This window comes from Camelus bactrianus, chromosome 18 (assembly GCF_048773025.1).
Source record: "Camelus bactrianus isolate YW-2024 breed Bactrian camel chromosome 18, ASM4877302v1, whole genome shotgun sequence".
NCBI classification, from domain to species: Eukaryota; Metazoa; Chordata; class Mammalia; order Artiodactyla; family Camelidae; genus Camelus; species Camelus bactrianus.
In genome coordinates, this window is record NC_133556.1 from 12810262 (window position 1) to 12826933 (window position 16672).

Consider the following 16672-nt stretch of genomic DNA (forward strand, 5'->3'; position numbering starts at 1 on the left):
TAAATCTCAAACTCCTAAATTTACCCCTTCCCACCCCCTTTCCCCAGTAACCATAAGATTGTTTACTAAGTCTGCGAGTCTGTTTCTGTTTTGTAGATGAGTTCATTGTGTCCTTCTTTTTTTTTTTTTTTAGATAACACATATGAGTGATATCATATGATATTTTTTGTTCTCTTCAGGATTCTGATTTAGACTCCACCAATGAGAGGCACTTATGCAAGATTTAGATGGCAAGAAAGGAGAAACCATTATTCCTCGCCGGCAGCAGCTGGCAGACACAAGGGCGCACAACAAACACTGAGTCTGCAGCAGCATCCAAACGAGCTCCCAGGACACATTTGCTTTAATGCTGCCAGCGTCTCAGGTCACTTAAAGCGGTGTCCTGTGAGTCCGGCACTTTGTGATTTTCTCAAAGCAAGAGGCAGTTCTCTCTGACCTTCACTACCCCAGGCCTTTCAATGGCTTTGTAAGCATTCAGTTAATTTACTTTATTAAATCTGCTCTTGCTAAAATACCCAGGGCGATTTGTTTTCCTGACTGGTACAGGTGGGTAGGATTTAGAGTGGGGAAGAGAAGCAGCACATGAAGTATGAAGGTTAAAACAAAAAACAAAGTTGAACAAGTGGATCAGAACCACACTAAGCAGGGTCTTCCTTCCTTTATATAACTCTTTCATTGGGGGAAAAAAAAAAGCTTACTAAACAATTATTACCTGCCAGGCTCTGGTTTTGTTACTGGAAAGAAAAACAAAGACTCTTAGGTTGGGGAGGAGCTCTGTTCCTTTGGGAGGGGAGGAGGCAGATAACAAACAGGATATAATCTATTCAGTGGTCATAAGTGCTGTGGAGAAGCTCCAAGCAGTGTAAGAGGGTAAGAAGGAAGGCTGTTATTTTATACAAGGCGGTCAAGGAACAGCGTCTCTGAGAGAGGCTCTTTGCGCAGAGATCTAAGAGAGTGGACAGAGCCCAAAAAGCTAGGGAGGAGTTGAGTGCAGTGTATTCAGGGAACAGCAAGAAAGCCTGAATGATTACTTGAAACTGAACTTACTTGGGGGCTGCCTATCATTTCTGAATCTCACTCTGAAACCATCGCTAGAGGTCCACCTCACTTCCCTCAGCCACTCTTCCCACCACTTCTATTTCCATTCCATTCTCTGTTCCCATTATGACTTAAAGGATATGGCCCACAAAGGTTTGCTATGAATTAGAAACACAATGTAGCTCTCAACAAGATGTGGAATTTCAAGACAGCTGATACATTTTCTGTCACAAGTCATCACTACCCTTCCCAAGTCACAACATAGGACACTGTTCTGATTCAACGACTATAAATGAGAACTCACTTATTTGCAAGCATACCCTACTTTCTTTTTCTGTTTTGATAGTCTATAATTTGCTGGCATGTCAGCCCTATTTCAATTAGGTTATTTTTTCGGCTGTTTAAAAATAATCTTACAGGCCATTATGAAGTATTAAATACCTTGCTATACCGTAGGACATTCATATAAATTAGTTGACAGACCTAAACACAAAAGTTAAAACTACATATAAAGCTTCCAGCAGAAAACACAGAATATCTTTGTGGCTTTAAAGTTGGCAAACATTTCTTAATATACAAAAACCACGAGTCATAAAGGGAAAAATGATAAGGGGGAGGGTACAGCTCAAGTGGTAGAGTGCATGCTTAGCATGCACGAGGTCCTGGGTCCAATCCCCAGTACATCCATTAAAAAATAATTAAATAAATAAACCTCATTACCCCCCCAAAAAAAACCCCTGAAAATAAATAAATACATGTTTTTTTTAAATGATAAACTGGATTTTATTCAAATTGAAAACTTCAAAATACACCATTAGGGAAATGGACAAGGAAGCCACAGACTAGGAGAAAACAACTCAATTTGGGTAAAATATTTGAACAGACACTTCACAAGTATGAAAGACCAACATGCACATGAAGGGTGCCCCTCATCATCAGTAGTCACCAGCAAAATGTACATTAAAACTAACTGGTATCACTTCACACTCATCAGAATGGTTCAAATTAAAAAGGGTTGTAAATACCACATCATGGTGAGAATCTTCACAGCAACGTTCACAAATTGCTGATGCGAGTATAAAGCAGTCCAGCCGCATTGAACACAGACTGGGAGTTTGTTATAAATACATACCTACCTCGCAGCCCTACTGCTAGGTGTGTACCCAAATGAAACTGAAACATTTGTTCTAAAAAAGGCAATGTACATGAAAAAATATATATATACATAATGCTATACACTAGAAACTAATACATCATTGTAAATCAACTGTACTTCAGTTTTTAAAAAAAGCTTTGTACAAAAATGTTTATAGCAGTTTTACTCATGATCGCCAAAAACTGAACGTAACCAAAACATCTATCAACAGATTAAAACCCGTGGTATGTTCATACCACTAAATAGGATTCAGGAATAGAAAAGAATGAACTACTGATACACACTACAACGTGGATGAATCTCAGAAACACTATGTTGAGTTTAAGAAGCCACCTGCAAAACACTACGCATTGTATGATTCTGTTCACGTGAAATTCTACAACAGGCAAAACTGAACCAGAGTAACAAGAACAACTGTTGCCTGGCTGCTGGGGAGGGGACACTGACTCGGAATGGGCACAAGTGAGCTTATCCGGGTGAGGAAGATAGTCTATATCTTAACTCAGGTGGGGGATGAGGGTTTTTTACCTCTATCATCAAATATGCTGAACTCTTTTAACGTATCCAAAATCATTACAGTTTATTAAATGTAAATTACACCTTTAAAACGGCAAAATTCACTGACTACATATAACAGCCATATAAAAGTTGCATAAAATAGAAATAACATTTGAATAAAAACAAATACCTTTGTCCACCTGCAAAGCTTCACCCCAGAGTGGCTCCCAATCAACTGATAACCTGAATGAAAAAAAACAGGGAACACAAAATTGCATTGATTCAAAGTCTCATATCAAGAAGTGATTACATAACTGCAGCAAAATCATTTTTTTTTTACTTAAATAATGATAGACAACAACCCAATGGCAGGAAACATTAGAAGTTTCATTCACCAGGATGATAAAACTATCTAAAATGTGTATGCATCTAACAACATAGATTCGAAATACATAAAGAAACAACAGGCCAATTCAAAATCATAAGGAGAGATTTTAAGATCTCGCAGTATCCAGCAGGTCTCATAGACCAAAAGCTCAGTAGGACTCTAAGATCTGAAGCAACACAGTAAACCTGATCAAGAACACAGACAGCACTGCACTCAACAGCTACAGGATGCACATGCTTGTCAAGGACCCAAGGAATATTTATATAAATGAACCATACGCTGAGCCATACGAGTCATTTCAAATGAACGACTGAGGAACTCCCCATCAATCATCTTCCCAAAAAAGACAAAGAACCAGATGAGGTACAGGGGATTCAAATAAAGAAATACTGTCCCTAAAAGCAGAAAAATCAGATTCTAGGAACCTGACATGAATCCTCAGCACCACCCACAACCTATCATTTACATTTTTTGAGCCATGTGAGACATGAAAAGCCACGACCAAGCAATCACATTTTCTTTTTTTAAAAAACTAGCAGAGCAAACAAGTAGAACACTCTGATTTCAGAAGCATTTAATAAAGTTTCTCATGAGGCTTCAAGTAATAAGTCACAATTATCATGAGTCTCTTGCACAAAAAGACTCCTGACTTGCAGACAAGTGAGGTGAATGGGAAAATGCAGTCCGGACGATGGCATAAGTGGATCAGCGGCTGGTTGAACATCCATATTCACAGCCTGATGATTAATGGAACAATGTCAATTTGGATTACAAGTCTCCAGTGGCAACACTACAGGGCTTTGTCTTTTATCCTCTTCCACATTTACGTAAACATCTTGCATATAAATAAAGCACTGCTTTTCTGCTTGAAGATGGAACTGAGTCCAACTGAATAGCTAATCTTAGATGCAGAATAAGCATTTAAAAGATTCCCAAAGAAAATTCAAGTTCTTCTTTTGGACTCCTACATTGTATGTTGTTCATACCACTACTGTAGAAATCATACTCTATTTTCCCTCCCAAGATACAAAGAGCGGTGATCTGAGAGAGATGGAACACAAACAAGGTTGAGCTCTACCATTACCAAGCTTACTGCCCTGAAAGTTCTAGGCTGTGCAGCAGGGCAAGGTGGGCAACCCAAGCAGAGCTCCGGATTTGCCCTGAGTTGAGGACAAGGATGTAGAGTCTGGAGAGCCCCCATGGCTAGAGTTTGCAGGACTGAGTCCTAGAGGGACAAAAGCTACACAGAGATTGGACTCAAGAGTCTGTAGAAGATTCCTATAAGTATTTGCCTGCATACTGCTTAGTGCATATTTGAGGGAAAAACCACCCAATAATGGGGAAGAACCATCTAAAAGGATGAGAGGTATGCCTGGGACCGACAGCCATTTGGGAATGGTGCTTGTTCCTACCAGTAAGACAGAAAACCTCAAGGTTAGCAAGGCACTGAGCAGAGTACACAGAAGTGTTTTGCCTCAATGTTGGGGGAAAAAATTAGCTGTATACTGAGCCGGCTCTAATCTCACCCAACAAATCATAAAAGCAAGATTAAAAGCCTCAAGCTGTTTCCAAGCAACTTATCTTTGTCCCAGAGCAAAGCTCAAAAATGTTCATAGGAATATAAAAATCGCTAGCATTCAGTAAGATAAAATTAGATCTGGCATCCAATCAAAGATTACCAAGCATGCAAAAAGACAGGAAAACATGACCAATAATGAAAATAATTTAGCAACCAAAACAGACCCAGAAATGACACAGATGTTAGCAGGTAAGGACATTAAAACAGTCATAATTGCATTCCATAGGCTCCAAAAGTAGAGACATGAAAGACATAAAAAGACCCAAACTGAACTTCTAGAGATAAAAAAATACAATGTCTAAGCTGAAAAATACACGATGTAGAATTAATGGAAGATTAGACATTAGAGAAGAAAAGATTACGAACTTTAAAAGAATACATAGCAATAGAAGCTATCCAAAAATGAAGAGCAAGACAGAAAAATAATTTTTAAAAGTGAAAAGTGCATCATTGAGCTGTGGGTCAAATTTAAGTGGCCTATTATTACACATGGAATTGGAGTCCCGGGTGGGGGAGGGGGGGAATAAAAATATTTGACAAAACAATGGCCAAAAGTTGTCCAAATCTGATTAAAAGTATACATCTCCAGAACCAAGAAGCTCAACAAATCCTAAGCAAAAGAAACATGAAGAAAACTACACAAAGACACATTATGATTCAACTGCTCAAAACCAGTAATTAAAAGAAAACCGTAAAAGCAGCAAGGGGGAAAAAACATTACATTCAAATGAACAAACAAAAGACGGCTGCAGAGCCCTCATGAGAAACAATGTCAGCAAGCAGGCAGTGGAACAACACCCTTAAAGCAAAAACCAAAAAAGATAAGCTGCCAACCTACAGTTCTATAACCATCCAAAAATGCCCTCCAAAGGAGAGCAAGATAAAGTCTTTTTCAGATAAACAAAAACAAATAATTCATCACCAGCACACCCCCATTACAGGAAGCGCTAAAAGAGGTCCCTCGCGCTAAAAGAGGTCCCTCACGCGGAAAGAAAAGGCCCTCAGACAGAACACGGAGGAGCACAAAGGAATGAAAAGTTCCAACAGTGCTAACCGTAAGAGTCAATATATAGGATTTTTTCTAATTATTTGTATCTTTAATAGACAATTGACTATTTAAACCAAAAGAATAACAATGTAGTACAGGGCATATGTAACACACGTTAAAGTAAAACGTATGGTAACAGTTGCACAGAGGTTGAGAGGGGGAACAGAAGTATACTGAAGGCGCCTCTACTCTGCGTGAAGTGGTACAGCACCACTCAGATATTCCGCGATCCGTGATTCGGTGTTGCAGAAAACCTCAAGCAACCGCTAAATAATGAAACAGTGCCATAGCTAGTAAGCCAACAAAGGATACAGAACAGAATCACTAAAAAAAAATATTAATCTCAAACAAGGCAGAAAAACAAGAAATCAAGGGAAACAATCTACATGAGATAGGCAGAAAACAAGCAACAAGATAACATTTAAACCTATCATAAAGTCACTTTAAATAAATAGTCTACTCTAATTGAAAGGTGTATATATTTCTATGTATAAAACCTGTATTCTTGTCTGTCTCCCCTAACAGTGTGAGTTCCTTGAAGGAAAAGACTTAAAAGCATCTTAAGTTCTCTGCATTGCCAGAACCGTCACATAAAAGGTTCTTAATAAATATAGAAAGAGGGAGGAAGGGTTGGAAGTCAGTCTACTCATTCCCAACTTACTACTCTCTCCTACAGGAAACCAGTATTACTATTCATTTACTCACCTACAGCCACCTTAACAAAGTATGACCACAGAAATCCAGACATACGCCTATATAAAACACTTCTAATTAACCCAGCCTAATATCATATAAGGTTTTGCCTGCATTTAATAATTTTCCCTTAATAAGCAGTGATTGTAAAGAAGCCAGTGACTGCATCTTCCATCTGCATACCTGAGCCCCACTGACGGTAAAGCAACAGCCCAATAAACCGAGCAAAGAGGGAACTTGCTGGTCCAGGAGGCCAACACACAAGTGACCCACAGAAACAAGCTGGCGACTTCTTAGTCAGTTACAGCTGCCACGACAACACAGCTGCTGAGCCAACTACAGAAGGACTTTATCTTTTTCCCTCTTGGCAATCCCTGTTTCGCGCTTCCTCTTTTAGGTGATAAATTAGCCACTTAGGAGAGCAGTATGAGAACGACTCTTGAGGGTTTTCACCTTGTTTAGTAAGGGCTTCTCGGAGAGCAGGGCTTATCATCGCTCTTCGTTCACTGGCGTCACTCTTCGCTGTGCTCCTGAAGGCACTCGTTTCCCCTTCCTGCTGCTCCTTTTCTCTCTGTATTAAAATAAAAAGTATCAAACCCAGTATTGGTAATGTGCAAGGAAAGCAGCACAACAGTCATCAGCACGTAGCGTGGATAAACAGGTTCATCTCAAGCCACGAGCTACAACCCTATTCTCTCCAAAGTGATCCCATTTCCAGTCACACAATGAGCTGAAGACATGCCAGTCTTTTTTTTTTTTCAAGAAAAGTAACTACCTATTCAAACACATACACCCACAAAACATAAATCAACAATCCACTTATCGAGATGTCAAATAGTTTTCACAGTCTGAGTACAGACAGCTGCCTAACTTTAGCAAGTTATTTCTCGTTCAATTTCCTCATCTGAAAATGGGGGAAAGTAACATCTATGGAGAGCTGTGTTGAAGATAAAATGAAATAAAATTACCTGGCACAATGCCTGATACATAATAGGAGTTCACTAAATCAGAGGTACTGCTGGTTTTTACATCTGCAAACCCCCAAAACAAACAAACAAAAAAAACTGCTCTGAGCTGCCCAGACAGCCATCTGCTCAAAAACCAAGTTACTCCACCGCCACCACCTGCAGCCCTAATGGCCTCTTTTAGAATACCCTGTGGGGACAATCTGTCTTCACTAATAGAAAGATATCTGAAGCATAATATAAAATTGTGTTTCCTTTTGACTTTGGCCACTACAAAATTCAGCAGCACAACTCTGATCACGGTACAAGGCTTTGCATCACTCTTGTCTTATATTCTGTCAGTGACTTCACATGACAAGATGACTCGCATTTAGCCTTTACACTGATTTCTCCCTCTCTTTTTAAATCTCACTATGTGGTGTGTGTGTGTACATATATTAAAGTTACCTCAACCTCAGTGGTTTAAGTGCTAATTAATAATTCTGAGACAACACACAAAGTCCGTGTTACACTTTAAATGACACACTCATCAGATCTTACTAAGAGCTGCAGAAATCCAAAATCACTCACCTTGGCAGGAGCCCCCCTACCCAGCCCTAAGTACCCTCAGTGCCTGTCCATTTTCCAGCCCGTAGTAAATCAGAGCGCAGATTCACAGCGATGCCCTTTCTACTTAAAAATGAAAACACCTCACAGATGACATGATCTGTGTCAAACTACTACAGAAGACAGGATGCTCCTTGTTTGAAGCTAGGCAATAGGGAACAGGGATCTACTGTATCACTCCATCTACCCTTGTGAAGTTCAAAGTTCTCTGTACACAAGATGTAAAACAAGATTTAAAACAACAGAAAGTACACCAGTGAAATTCAGAATTAACTCCTCTGTCATCTCAGTTACTCTGGGGACCCCGCTGAAATAGGAAGTCAGTGAACAAGCACTTTAGAGAGTCAATGTACCAAATGAGAAACCTAAGCCCATAGTAAGTTCTATGCATCATAAGTCAGCATTCCAAATTACTAAATATAATCAAAATGCAAAGTTAATGGACAATTCTGCTTCTGTTAATAGAGTTCTCAACTACACATTTCCAGATGGAACTAAAAAAAAAATTATAAACAAATATCAATCATTTGTTCTTACCTATTATAAAAGTAATCAGTTTAATGCTGGGCATTTTATTTCAAAAAAAATTTAAAGCTGCAGTTGTTATTTTGTTAAAATATTTAAAAAGAAAAGAATCCTTTGGCTTTTTTTTTAAGTCGATTTCAGACCATAAAGCAAAGACTAGAGCTTGAAAAGAAGTCTGTGGTAGAGGAAAATGAACTAACCTTGACCTTGAGGGCATTTAAATGTCTCTGAAGTAATTCCACAGCAAGTTACCATCATTCCCTACTTATCAGGCAAGAATTGATAGTAGGAGGCAATATCTGTCCTCAAAAGCCTGTCACCTCCAAACATCACCAGCTTATAGGGGCACCCCAAAGGTAAATCCAAAACCGGACCCAGCCCATGACACTGGCCTCCAACCACTGTGCTCAGAGCTCCACCCTTATGGTTTTAAACACAAATTTCTAACCCTTATTTAGTGAACACACTCTTAAAGAATGCCCATGGAACACGGTTTGTGTCCTATCACTAGGGAAATTATCCACCATAAAATGTGAGTGCAGCTACTGCAGATTCAATCACTCAAGACACCAAGTTTACATGGAAAGAGGTCAGTGGTTATGATTCAAGGTCTTGAGCATTCAGGACAAACAACATTTATCACTCTTTCCCTCTATGGCAGTCTAGCCCTATCTCGCACCTGCAGCAGTAACTTCATTTCTGAAAAGAAATACAATTGTTCATGACACTCCCCAAGGAACTGTAAAGCCTCATTCAAATTCTAATTCTAATCTCCTAGGTGCAGACATTTCTCCCTGTTTGCCCAGAATATAACAATATAACAACTGACGTAGGACCTGTATATTTTTATTTATTTTTGTATAGCTGTTACATAGCCTAAGTAGAAATAAATGAAGATCTGAGGATTGGTCAACCTTGATTCCTCCCTCGCCTGTTCACCCATTTGACAAGTGACCAAGTTCTAAACTTTAATTCCCAATGTTTTGGTTCTCTCTACCCACAACGCCACTGCTTCTGCCCACAGCCTTGCCTTCAACAGCCAAACTAAACAGTTTCCATCTCTCACTTCTACTTCCACCCCTTTCCAACCCCTAAACCCATCACACTTGTCTTGAAAGAAAACGCATGCCCTCTCCAGGCTGCTATTTCCTGATATACAAAAAGGAAAGCCAATTATAAGCTAACTTCTTAGGCACTTGGGAAAATTCCAGAACTCACTATTAAGTGGTCCTGGGCTTATGAGTGAGTCAGGTTGGTTCAAAGCAAGGTCTTGGGGTTGAAGAGATGTCACCTTATGTTTGGGGATAAATTAAACACTTAAAGCCTTAAAAATAATTATGAAAGGAGAACTAGCTTCATGTTATTCTGCTGCAGTGCTATGCAGCCTTATAATCAGAACTGGACACACTGAGCGCCTTCTGCAAATTGAAATGTTTCTCTAGTGAGTAATTACCAAGCATCCACCACTTCTTTCTAAAACTAATGATACTCATATCACTGTCTGCTTAACCAGAAGATGCTGTGGGGAGTATTTTAGCAACATTTATTTACTGCAAGGGGAAAAAAAAAAAACCAAGCAGCTATCTGCTTTACGTTTACAAATCACAACATGAGAGAGACAGAAAAAAAACAGCCTAACAACCGTCAGGCTCCTCCTGACTCCTTGTTCTCCACCCAAACTCTTCAGCTGGCGTTCCGGAAACCACTTCTCCCCTGGGGAGGGAGAAAAGGGGCGTGAAACAAAGAGATGGAGTCTAGGCTTGGCCCCACCACCTACAGGCAGCCATCTGACTTTGGACAAATTGCTTTATTTCTCCAAGAGTGTGTCCTACCTTGTAAAGCGGCAGTGATAACAGTACCGCTGTCAGGGTCAGGGCGAGGACTGAATGACATAATCCAATGTATTCTTTGATTTCTCCTAATCCTTTGACCCCACCCTGGAGCTCTCTCTCCCCACACCTTCATCCCACTCATCCTGTTCAATCAAATCACATTGCTTCCCATTGCCTTTAGGACAAAGCTCCCATCCCCATGACAGAGCACGAAAAGGCCTCCAGGATCCTGCCCTGCCTTCCTTCTCTATTTCACCTCTCCACACACACCCCCTCTGCCCCGACTCCCCAACATACCAAACTGTGTAGAGCCCCCCAAACGTGCCACGCTCCCCAGCACCCCAGCCCCTCACATCTGCATCTGCATCGTTTCAAATGTCAAGCTCTCTGGTTCTCAGCCATCACTCCCACCCTTCAGATTCTCTTTGGCCCTGGAATTACTGTCTTACACTCTGCTGCAGAGGGAGCGAGGCAGAAAACCAAGGTGGTATTCCAGCAGGACCAAATCCATTGAAGATATCTTCTCACGCAGTAATAGCTAACAGTGGTTGAGGACATACTAAGTGGCAGGCTTAAATAAAATAAAGGCGTTAGATGGATGAACTTACTGAATCTTCACAACAACTTCTGAAAGCAGTTACTGTTATTATCTCCCGCTGAAGCAAAGAGAGTGAAATAACTTACCCAGACACACAAGCTGAGATAGTAACTCCAGGGAAGTTAGTAAATATTATTCAAAAAGAGGTCTCACAACAGGAGCGCTCTGGCCCCACCCTACAGCGGATGCTCTGCAGCACCAGAGCGCGCTGCCTCCTCCACAGACACCATTAAGGCAATTTAGTGCGAGGTATGATGATGACCAGGCAGAAAGCAGCTCAGGAATATGTGACTGGACCCCAAAGAAAATGTCCCCCAAAATATGAAAAGCAGAGCCAAGCAGTAATAATATCCAACCCTGAGTTTAGTATATACTGTGTCCAACACAAAATGAACACACAAGACACACATGGAATCTCTGCTGTAACCTAATCATAATGAAAAACAAAAACTGCTGGCTTATTTCCATTGTGCACTGAAGTTGGAAAAATATACATTTCCCCCCTAATTCGGATGATTTTATGAGCAATTTCTATGAGAAACCTGAAATATCATAAGCCAGCTGCTTAAAGTTCATAAAGTCCAAAATCATTTCATTTCAAAAAATAATTTAAATGGATATCCACATTTTTCCTTAGTGCTTTTTCTCCAGTGCCCTCTAATGGACAAAAGGTGAAAAAGCAAAGAAAAAAATGCATCCACCAACTACTCCAAACTCTTACAGTACACATGACATTTGCTCAAAGTAGATCTTAAGTTTCTCAACACACATATACACACACACACAATGTTAGCTATATGAAGTGATGGGTGCATTAACTGGACTGCGGGAACCATTTCACAATGTATACACATATCAAATCATCACATTATACACCTTTAAAAAATCACGTTGCACAATTTAAATGTATAAAATTTTATCTGTCAATCATACCTCAATGAAGTTGAAAAAAAAATTATTCCAAACTCTTCGTCCACTACAAATAAAGCTTTAAATATCTTCTCTTAACCTGGTAGACCCAGAAATCTACCTAAATCAGGTATCTCATGCATTAAAATCTATCCTACTTTAAGACAGCTTCACCTTTAAAAATTATTCAGATTTTTAATTAAGAGCCATAAAATTATACATTTGCTTTGATCCAGTGTATCAACTTGGGGAACATACAAAGCAAGAAAATATCAATATCTTTTTTTTAAATAACAAAGCTGTCAGACCAGTGCTCATTATAACAGCAGAAACCCTGACACAGACTAAATGACCAACTCTAGCCGAATGCATAAGCAGATGTAAAATGTTTAAGCAAATTTACTTCATATCTCAATCTGCCAGGCTTTTAGAGATGCTAATGCATTTTCACACGCACATTCTCATCTGACTCACAACTCTGTGAGGAAGGCAGAGGCTATGGTCCAGGTTTCTTAGACAAGGGGATTGAGGCAAGAGAAGATCAAGTTTTGCCCTTGGATCACCAGGTCATAAACTGGCCGGGCCAGACCCTGAACCTACACTCCACCCACTTTTCATTCTTAACAGCTCCTCTGCCATGGCCTCTAAAAGACAAAAGCTACTAAAAATGACAGAGGATTTAAAGAAATGGAAAGATATACCATGCTCTTGGACTGGAAGAATTAATACTGTTAAAATCTACAGATTTTAATGGGACCCCTATCAAATTACCCAGGACATTTTTCATAGAAACAGAACAAATAATCTTAAAATTTATATGGAATCACAAAAGACCAGAATTGCCAAAGCAATACAGAAGAAAAAGAATGAAGCTGGAGGTATAACTCTCCTAGACTTCAGGTAATATTACAGAGCTACAGTAATCAAAACAGTGTGATATTGGCACAAAAACAGACATATGGCTCAATAGAACAGAATAGAGAGCCCAAAAATAAACCCACAGACTTACTGTCAATTAATCTTCGACAAAGGAAGCAAAAATATACAATGGAGAAAAGAACCTCTTCAGAAAGTGGTGCTGGGAAAGCTGGACAGCCTCGTGTAAATCAATGAAGTTAGAGCACTCCCTCACACCATACACAAAAATAGACTCAAAATGGCTTAAATACTTAAAGATATGATACCATCAATTTAGAAGAGAATATAGGCAAAACATTCTCTGACATAAATCATAGTAAAGTTCTCCTGGGTCAGTCTACCAAGGCAATAGAAATAAATTTTTGGGTCGGCAAGATTTAAAAGACCGACAACACCTGGGGGTTGGCAAGGGTATAGAGAAACACATTCCCATCTCTCTTTTCTCATCTCCTTACACTGTAATGAGAAACAAAAATGTTTTCAACTTTTTACAGGGCAATTTTGAAACATCAAAATCATAAAATTCTCTTTGATCCAGAAATTTCAATTTTATTAATTTACTCTTAAGATAAATTTATATCGGCCACAGAAAATGTAAGAGCAAGAGTGTTTATTACAGGAATCAGACAACACCTAAATGTTAGCCAACAAGAATCAAATAAACTACCAGACATAACTATGGACTACTACACAGACATTCATATTAATTAGGCAGATTCGCATCACAGGACTAGAAAGCTGTATGTTAACTGGGAAAGACCTGTTTGTAGACTTGGAGTACAAAATGATTCCATCTATGTAGCCCAAAAGATGAAGTTATACCAACATGCAGGTGTGTTTGTAAAGGCAGTGAAATGCCTGGAAAAATATTGCCAAACTGTAAATTTCGGTTACCTGTGAAAAGTCGATTTAGGAAGAATAGGGACAGAGGACCATATTCTTTGAATTTTTTAAACATATGTAAACAGGGTATTAAACTAAATGAAACTCAAAGGGTCAGATCAAGTTATTAATTTTCAAAGGCCTGAGAACCAGTTTAACAACTTTAAAAATGCCTCTGTCACATCAAGGATATGAAAGTGCAGAGGGTATGGAGATAATGAGAGAGGATTTTTGAGCATTTCTTTGGAGAATGTTAGTAAGGTATGGATGCGTGTATGTGTAAAAACAAAATTCTGCTGAACGACTGGAAAGTATGCTGCAGATACCACGGCACTTGACCCTTGAAATACTGCAGAATTCAGCTCCGAAAAAAGGCCGCGATCCTACAGAACCACAACAGCACTGTTACAACAAAGAAAACTAACATAACTCTAATATTATCTAGTAAAAAAAACCCATTTCAAATGTCCTCAAATGTCCAGGCAACGGCCTTTTCTCTTTGATTCAAGATTAAAGTTTATACAATGCACGTGTTTCCATTTCACTCCACTTTCTAAATCTTAGAACAGTGCCCACCCATGTTTTACTGTTGTTGTTGTTGTTTATGATACTGACTAAAGAGGTTGGCCTGTTGCCTCCTAGACTGTCCTGTATTCTGAATTCGTCTGATTGTTTCCGCATAATTAGATTCAGGCTAAACGTCTTCGACACAAAACTGCACAGATGACACTGTACACACCTTGCTACATATACATTGTACCAGGAGGCACACGTCAAGCTGTAATATAAATAATGATGCTAAGTTTGATTCTTTATAAAGTTACATTTTTCTACTTGTAATTAGTAAATAACCCACAGGGCATTTTTCCCCCACTGATTTATTTATTTTTGGCATGTCTAAGTGGTTTAGTTTCTGGCATGATATTCTGAGGCTATGTGAGTACCTGTTCCTCAAAGACATTTTGCCCAATCCTTGCTTAAATCAGGTAGTACACTAGGGACTGCAAACAGGTAATTTTTTAATTCTATCATGCCTTCTCTATTTATAAATCTGGAAACCTTCTGTAAAGACTTTCTCCTGTGCCTCCCTTTTTTTTCCAGTAGCACAAGGATTAATTTTGTTTAGTCTGATATAATATAATTCATTACATTCATTATATAATCATTACACTGATTTCAAATGTTCAAACTGTCACACATTTGGCCCATGGGAAACTCCTCAAGTTGGCTCCTCTGTCAGGACACTATTCAATAAACTATACGAAACATTCTACACATTATTATAAAACAGGCTTTGTGTTAGATGACTTTGCCCAACTGTAGACTAATGTAAGTGATCTGAGTATGCTTAAGGCAGGCGAGGCTAAGCTATGATGTTCGGTAGGTTAGGTGTAGTAGGTGCATTTTTGATTTACAGTATTTTCAACTTACAGTGAGTTTATTGGGACATAACACCATCATGCGTCAAGGAAGAATTGTACAATGCTTTCAGTGAGTTCTGAGTCATTCTAGCAAATTATCAAACCTGAGGGGGTCATGAGAACCCCCAAATTTATAACCATTTGATCAGAAGTGCAGGTTGGCCCCTCTAAGACTTAAAGCTATCACTGAAGTAGGGACAGTCTCATGCAGGACTATGCCCTAAACCTGTGGGGTCTGACATTAACTCCAGGTAGTATCAGAACTGAATTGAACTGGGTGCTAGTGTCAGGACATGAAAGGTCCTTCCCATGAGCACAGCTATAAAATATTTATAAGCACACACTTTAATTATAAATTTGCAAATACAGTGTGACAATAAACACTCATTTATTAAAATCTTAAGTTCATATCAGCCTCCAAATCAAACCCAACACCATCTGGAAATCACATTAATGCATATGGATCTGCCTTTATTATATTTCACAATCGGACAACGATACTATACCGTGTGGATATATCATGTTTTTTTCAACCGGTATCCAATAGTTGTTTGTTATGTAGCTGCAAGGCATAACCTTGTGCAGATGCCGTTCTGTATTTGTAAAGATACGTCTTCAAGGCAAATTTATAGAGCTGGGCCTGCTGGATCACGGGTAAATGGTGTGAGTTTGGTAGACTGCCAGCAGCCCCCAATGCGGGTGTACCACTCTGAACTGCCATCAGCAAAGGGCAGCTACCTGTTTCCCCAGAGCTCACCAATTGTGTGTGCCATCCAACTTTTTGAATTTTTGCTACTTTGACAGGTGAAAATGTATGTCAGTGTAGTTTGAATTTGCATGTCCTTCATTGTGAGTGAATTTGAGTATTTTTTCATATGTTTAAAGTCTATTTGTAGAGCTTTTTCTGAGACTTGCCTAGTCAAGTGTTTTGCCTATTTTTCTCTATTAAAGTCTTTTTTTCATTCAATTTTTAAGAGTGCTTTGTACAGGGTGGGGGATTAACTCCTTCTTTATAACATAAGGGCCGAATATTCTCCCTCACTTTATCATCTGTCTTTTGATTTTGTTTACAGCCATGCAGATTTTTTGAAAATCATTGATATTCAATGTTTTATTGCATCTAGATTTTGAATCATATAGAAAATCTTTCTCTAGGTTACAAATAATGCATCTTATTCTTTATTTTTTTTTTTTTCAATACTGAGATCTCCAATTGGAGATCTAACTCAAACTGGAGTTTATTCTGACGTGTGTATGAGGTACAGAGCCAACTTTACCTTTTCACGGGTAGCTATCCAGTTGTCAACATCACTTAACTAAAAGTATATTTTCTTAGTTAAACAGGGGAAAATATTTCTCCCTGGGAAAATTCTCCACGGGGAAAACATACTTTTTTCCACGTTTATCATATATGAAATCCCATATATCCTTGGATCTATTCCTGGAATTTTACTCTGTCTCTCTCATCAGGAACCAGTTACCACAGGTTCACTTACAGATGCCTTGTAGTAAGTTTCAGTATCTGGCAGGGCTAGTCTTCCCCATTACTACTTTTGCCAAAGTTTCCCTAACTATTCTTTCATGTTTATTTTTCCAGTTGAATAAAACAGTATAGC

The 16672-nt window shown here is 39.0% G+C and overlaps 1 protein-coding gene across 2 annotated transcripts in view; it reads right to left on the reverse strand.

The window, feature by feature from the left end:
* LOC105082748 (S-adenosyl-L-methionine-dependent tRNA 4-demethylwyosine synthase TYW1) overlaps positions 1-16672 on the reverse strand; it is a 127714-nt gene that overhangs the window by 96240 nt on the left and 14802 nt on the right. For both annotated transcript variants that reach the window (XM_010972377.3, XM_074345983.1), the window contains exons 8-9: positions 6854-6971; positions 2883-2935 (exon numbers count right to left, since the gene is read on the reverse strand). In XM_010972377.3, coding sequence (XP_010970679.1) covers positions 2883-2935; positions 6854-6971 — 171 coding nt within the window. The remainder of the gene's footprint in view (positions 1-2882; positions 2936-6853; positions 6972-16672) is intronic.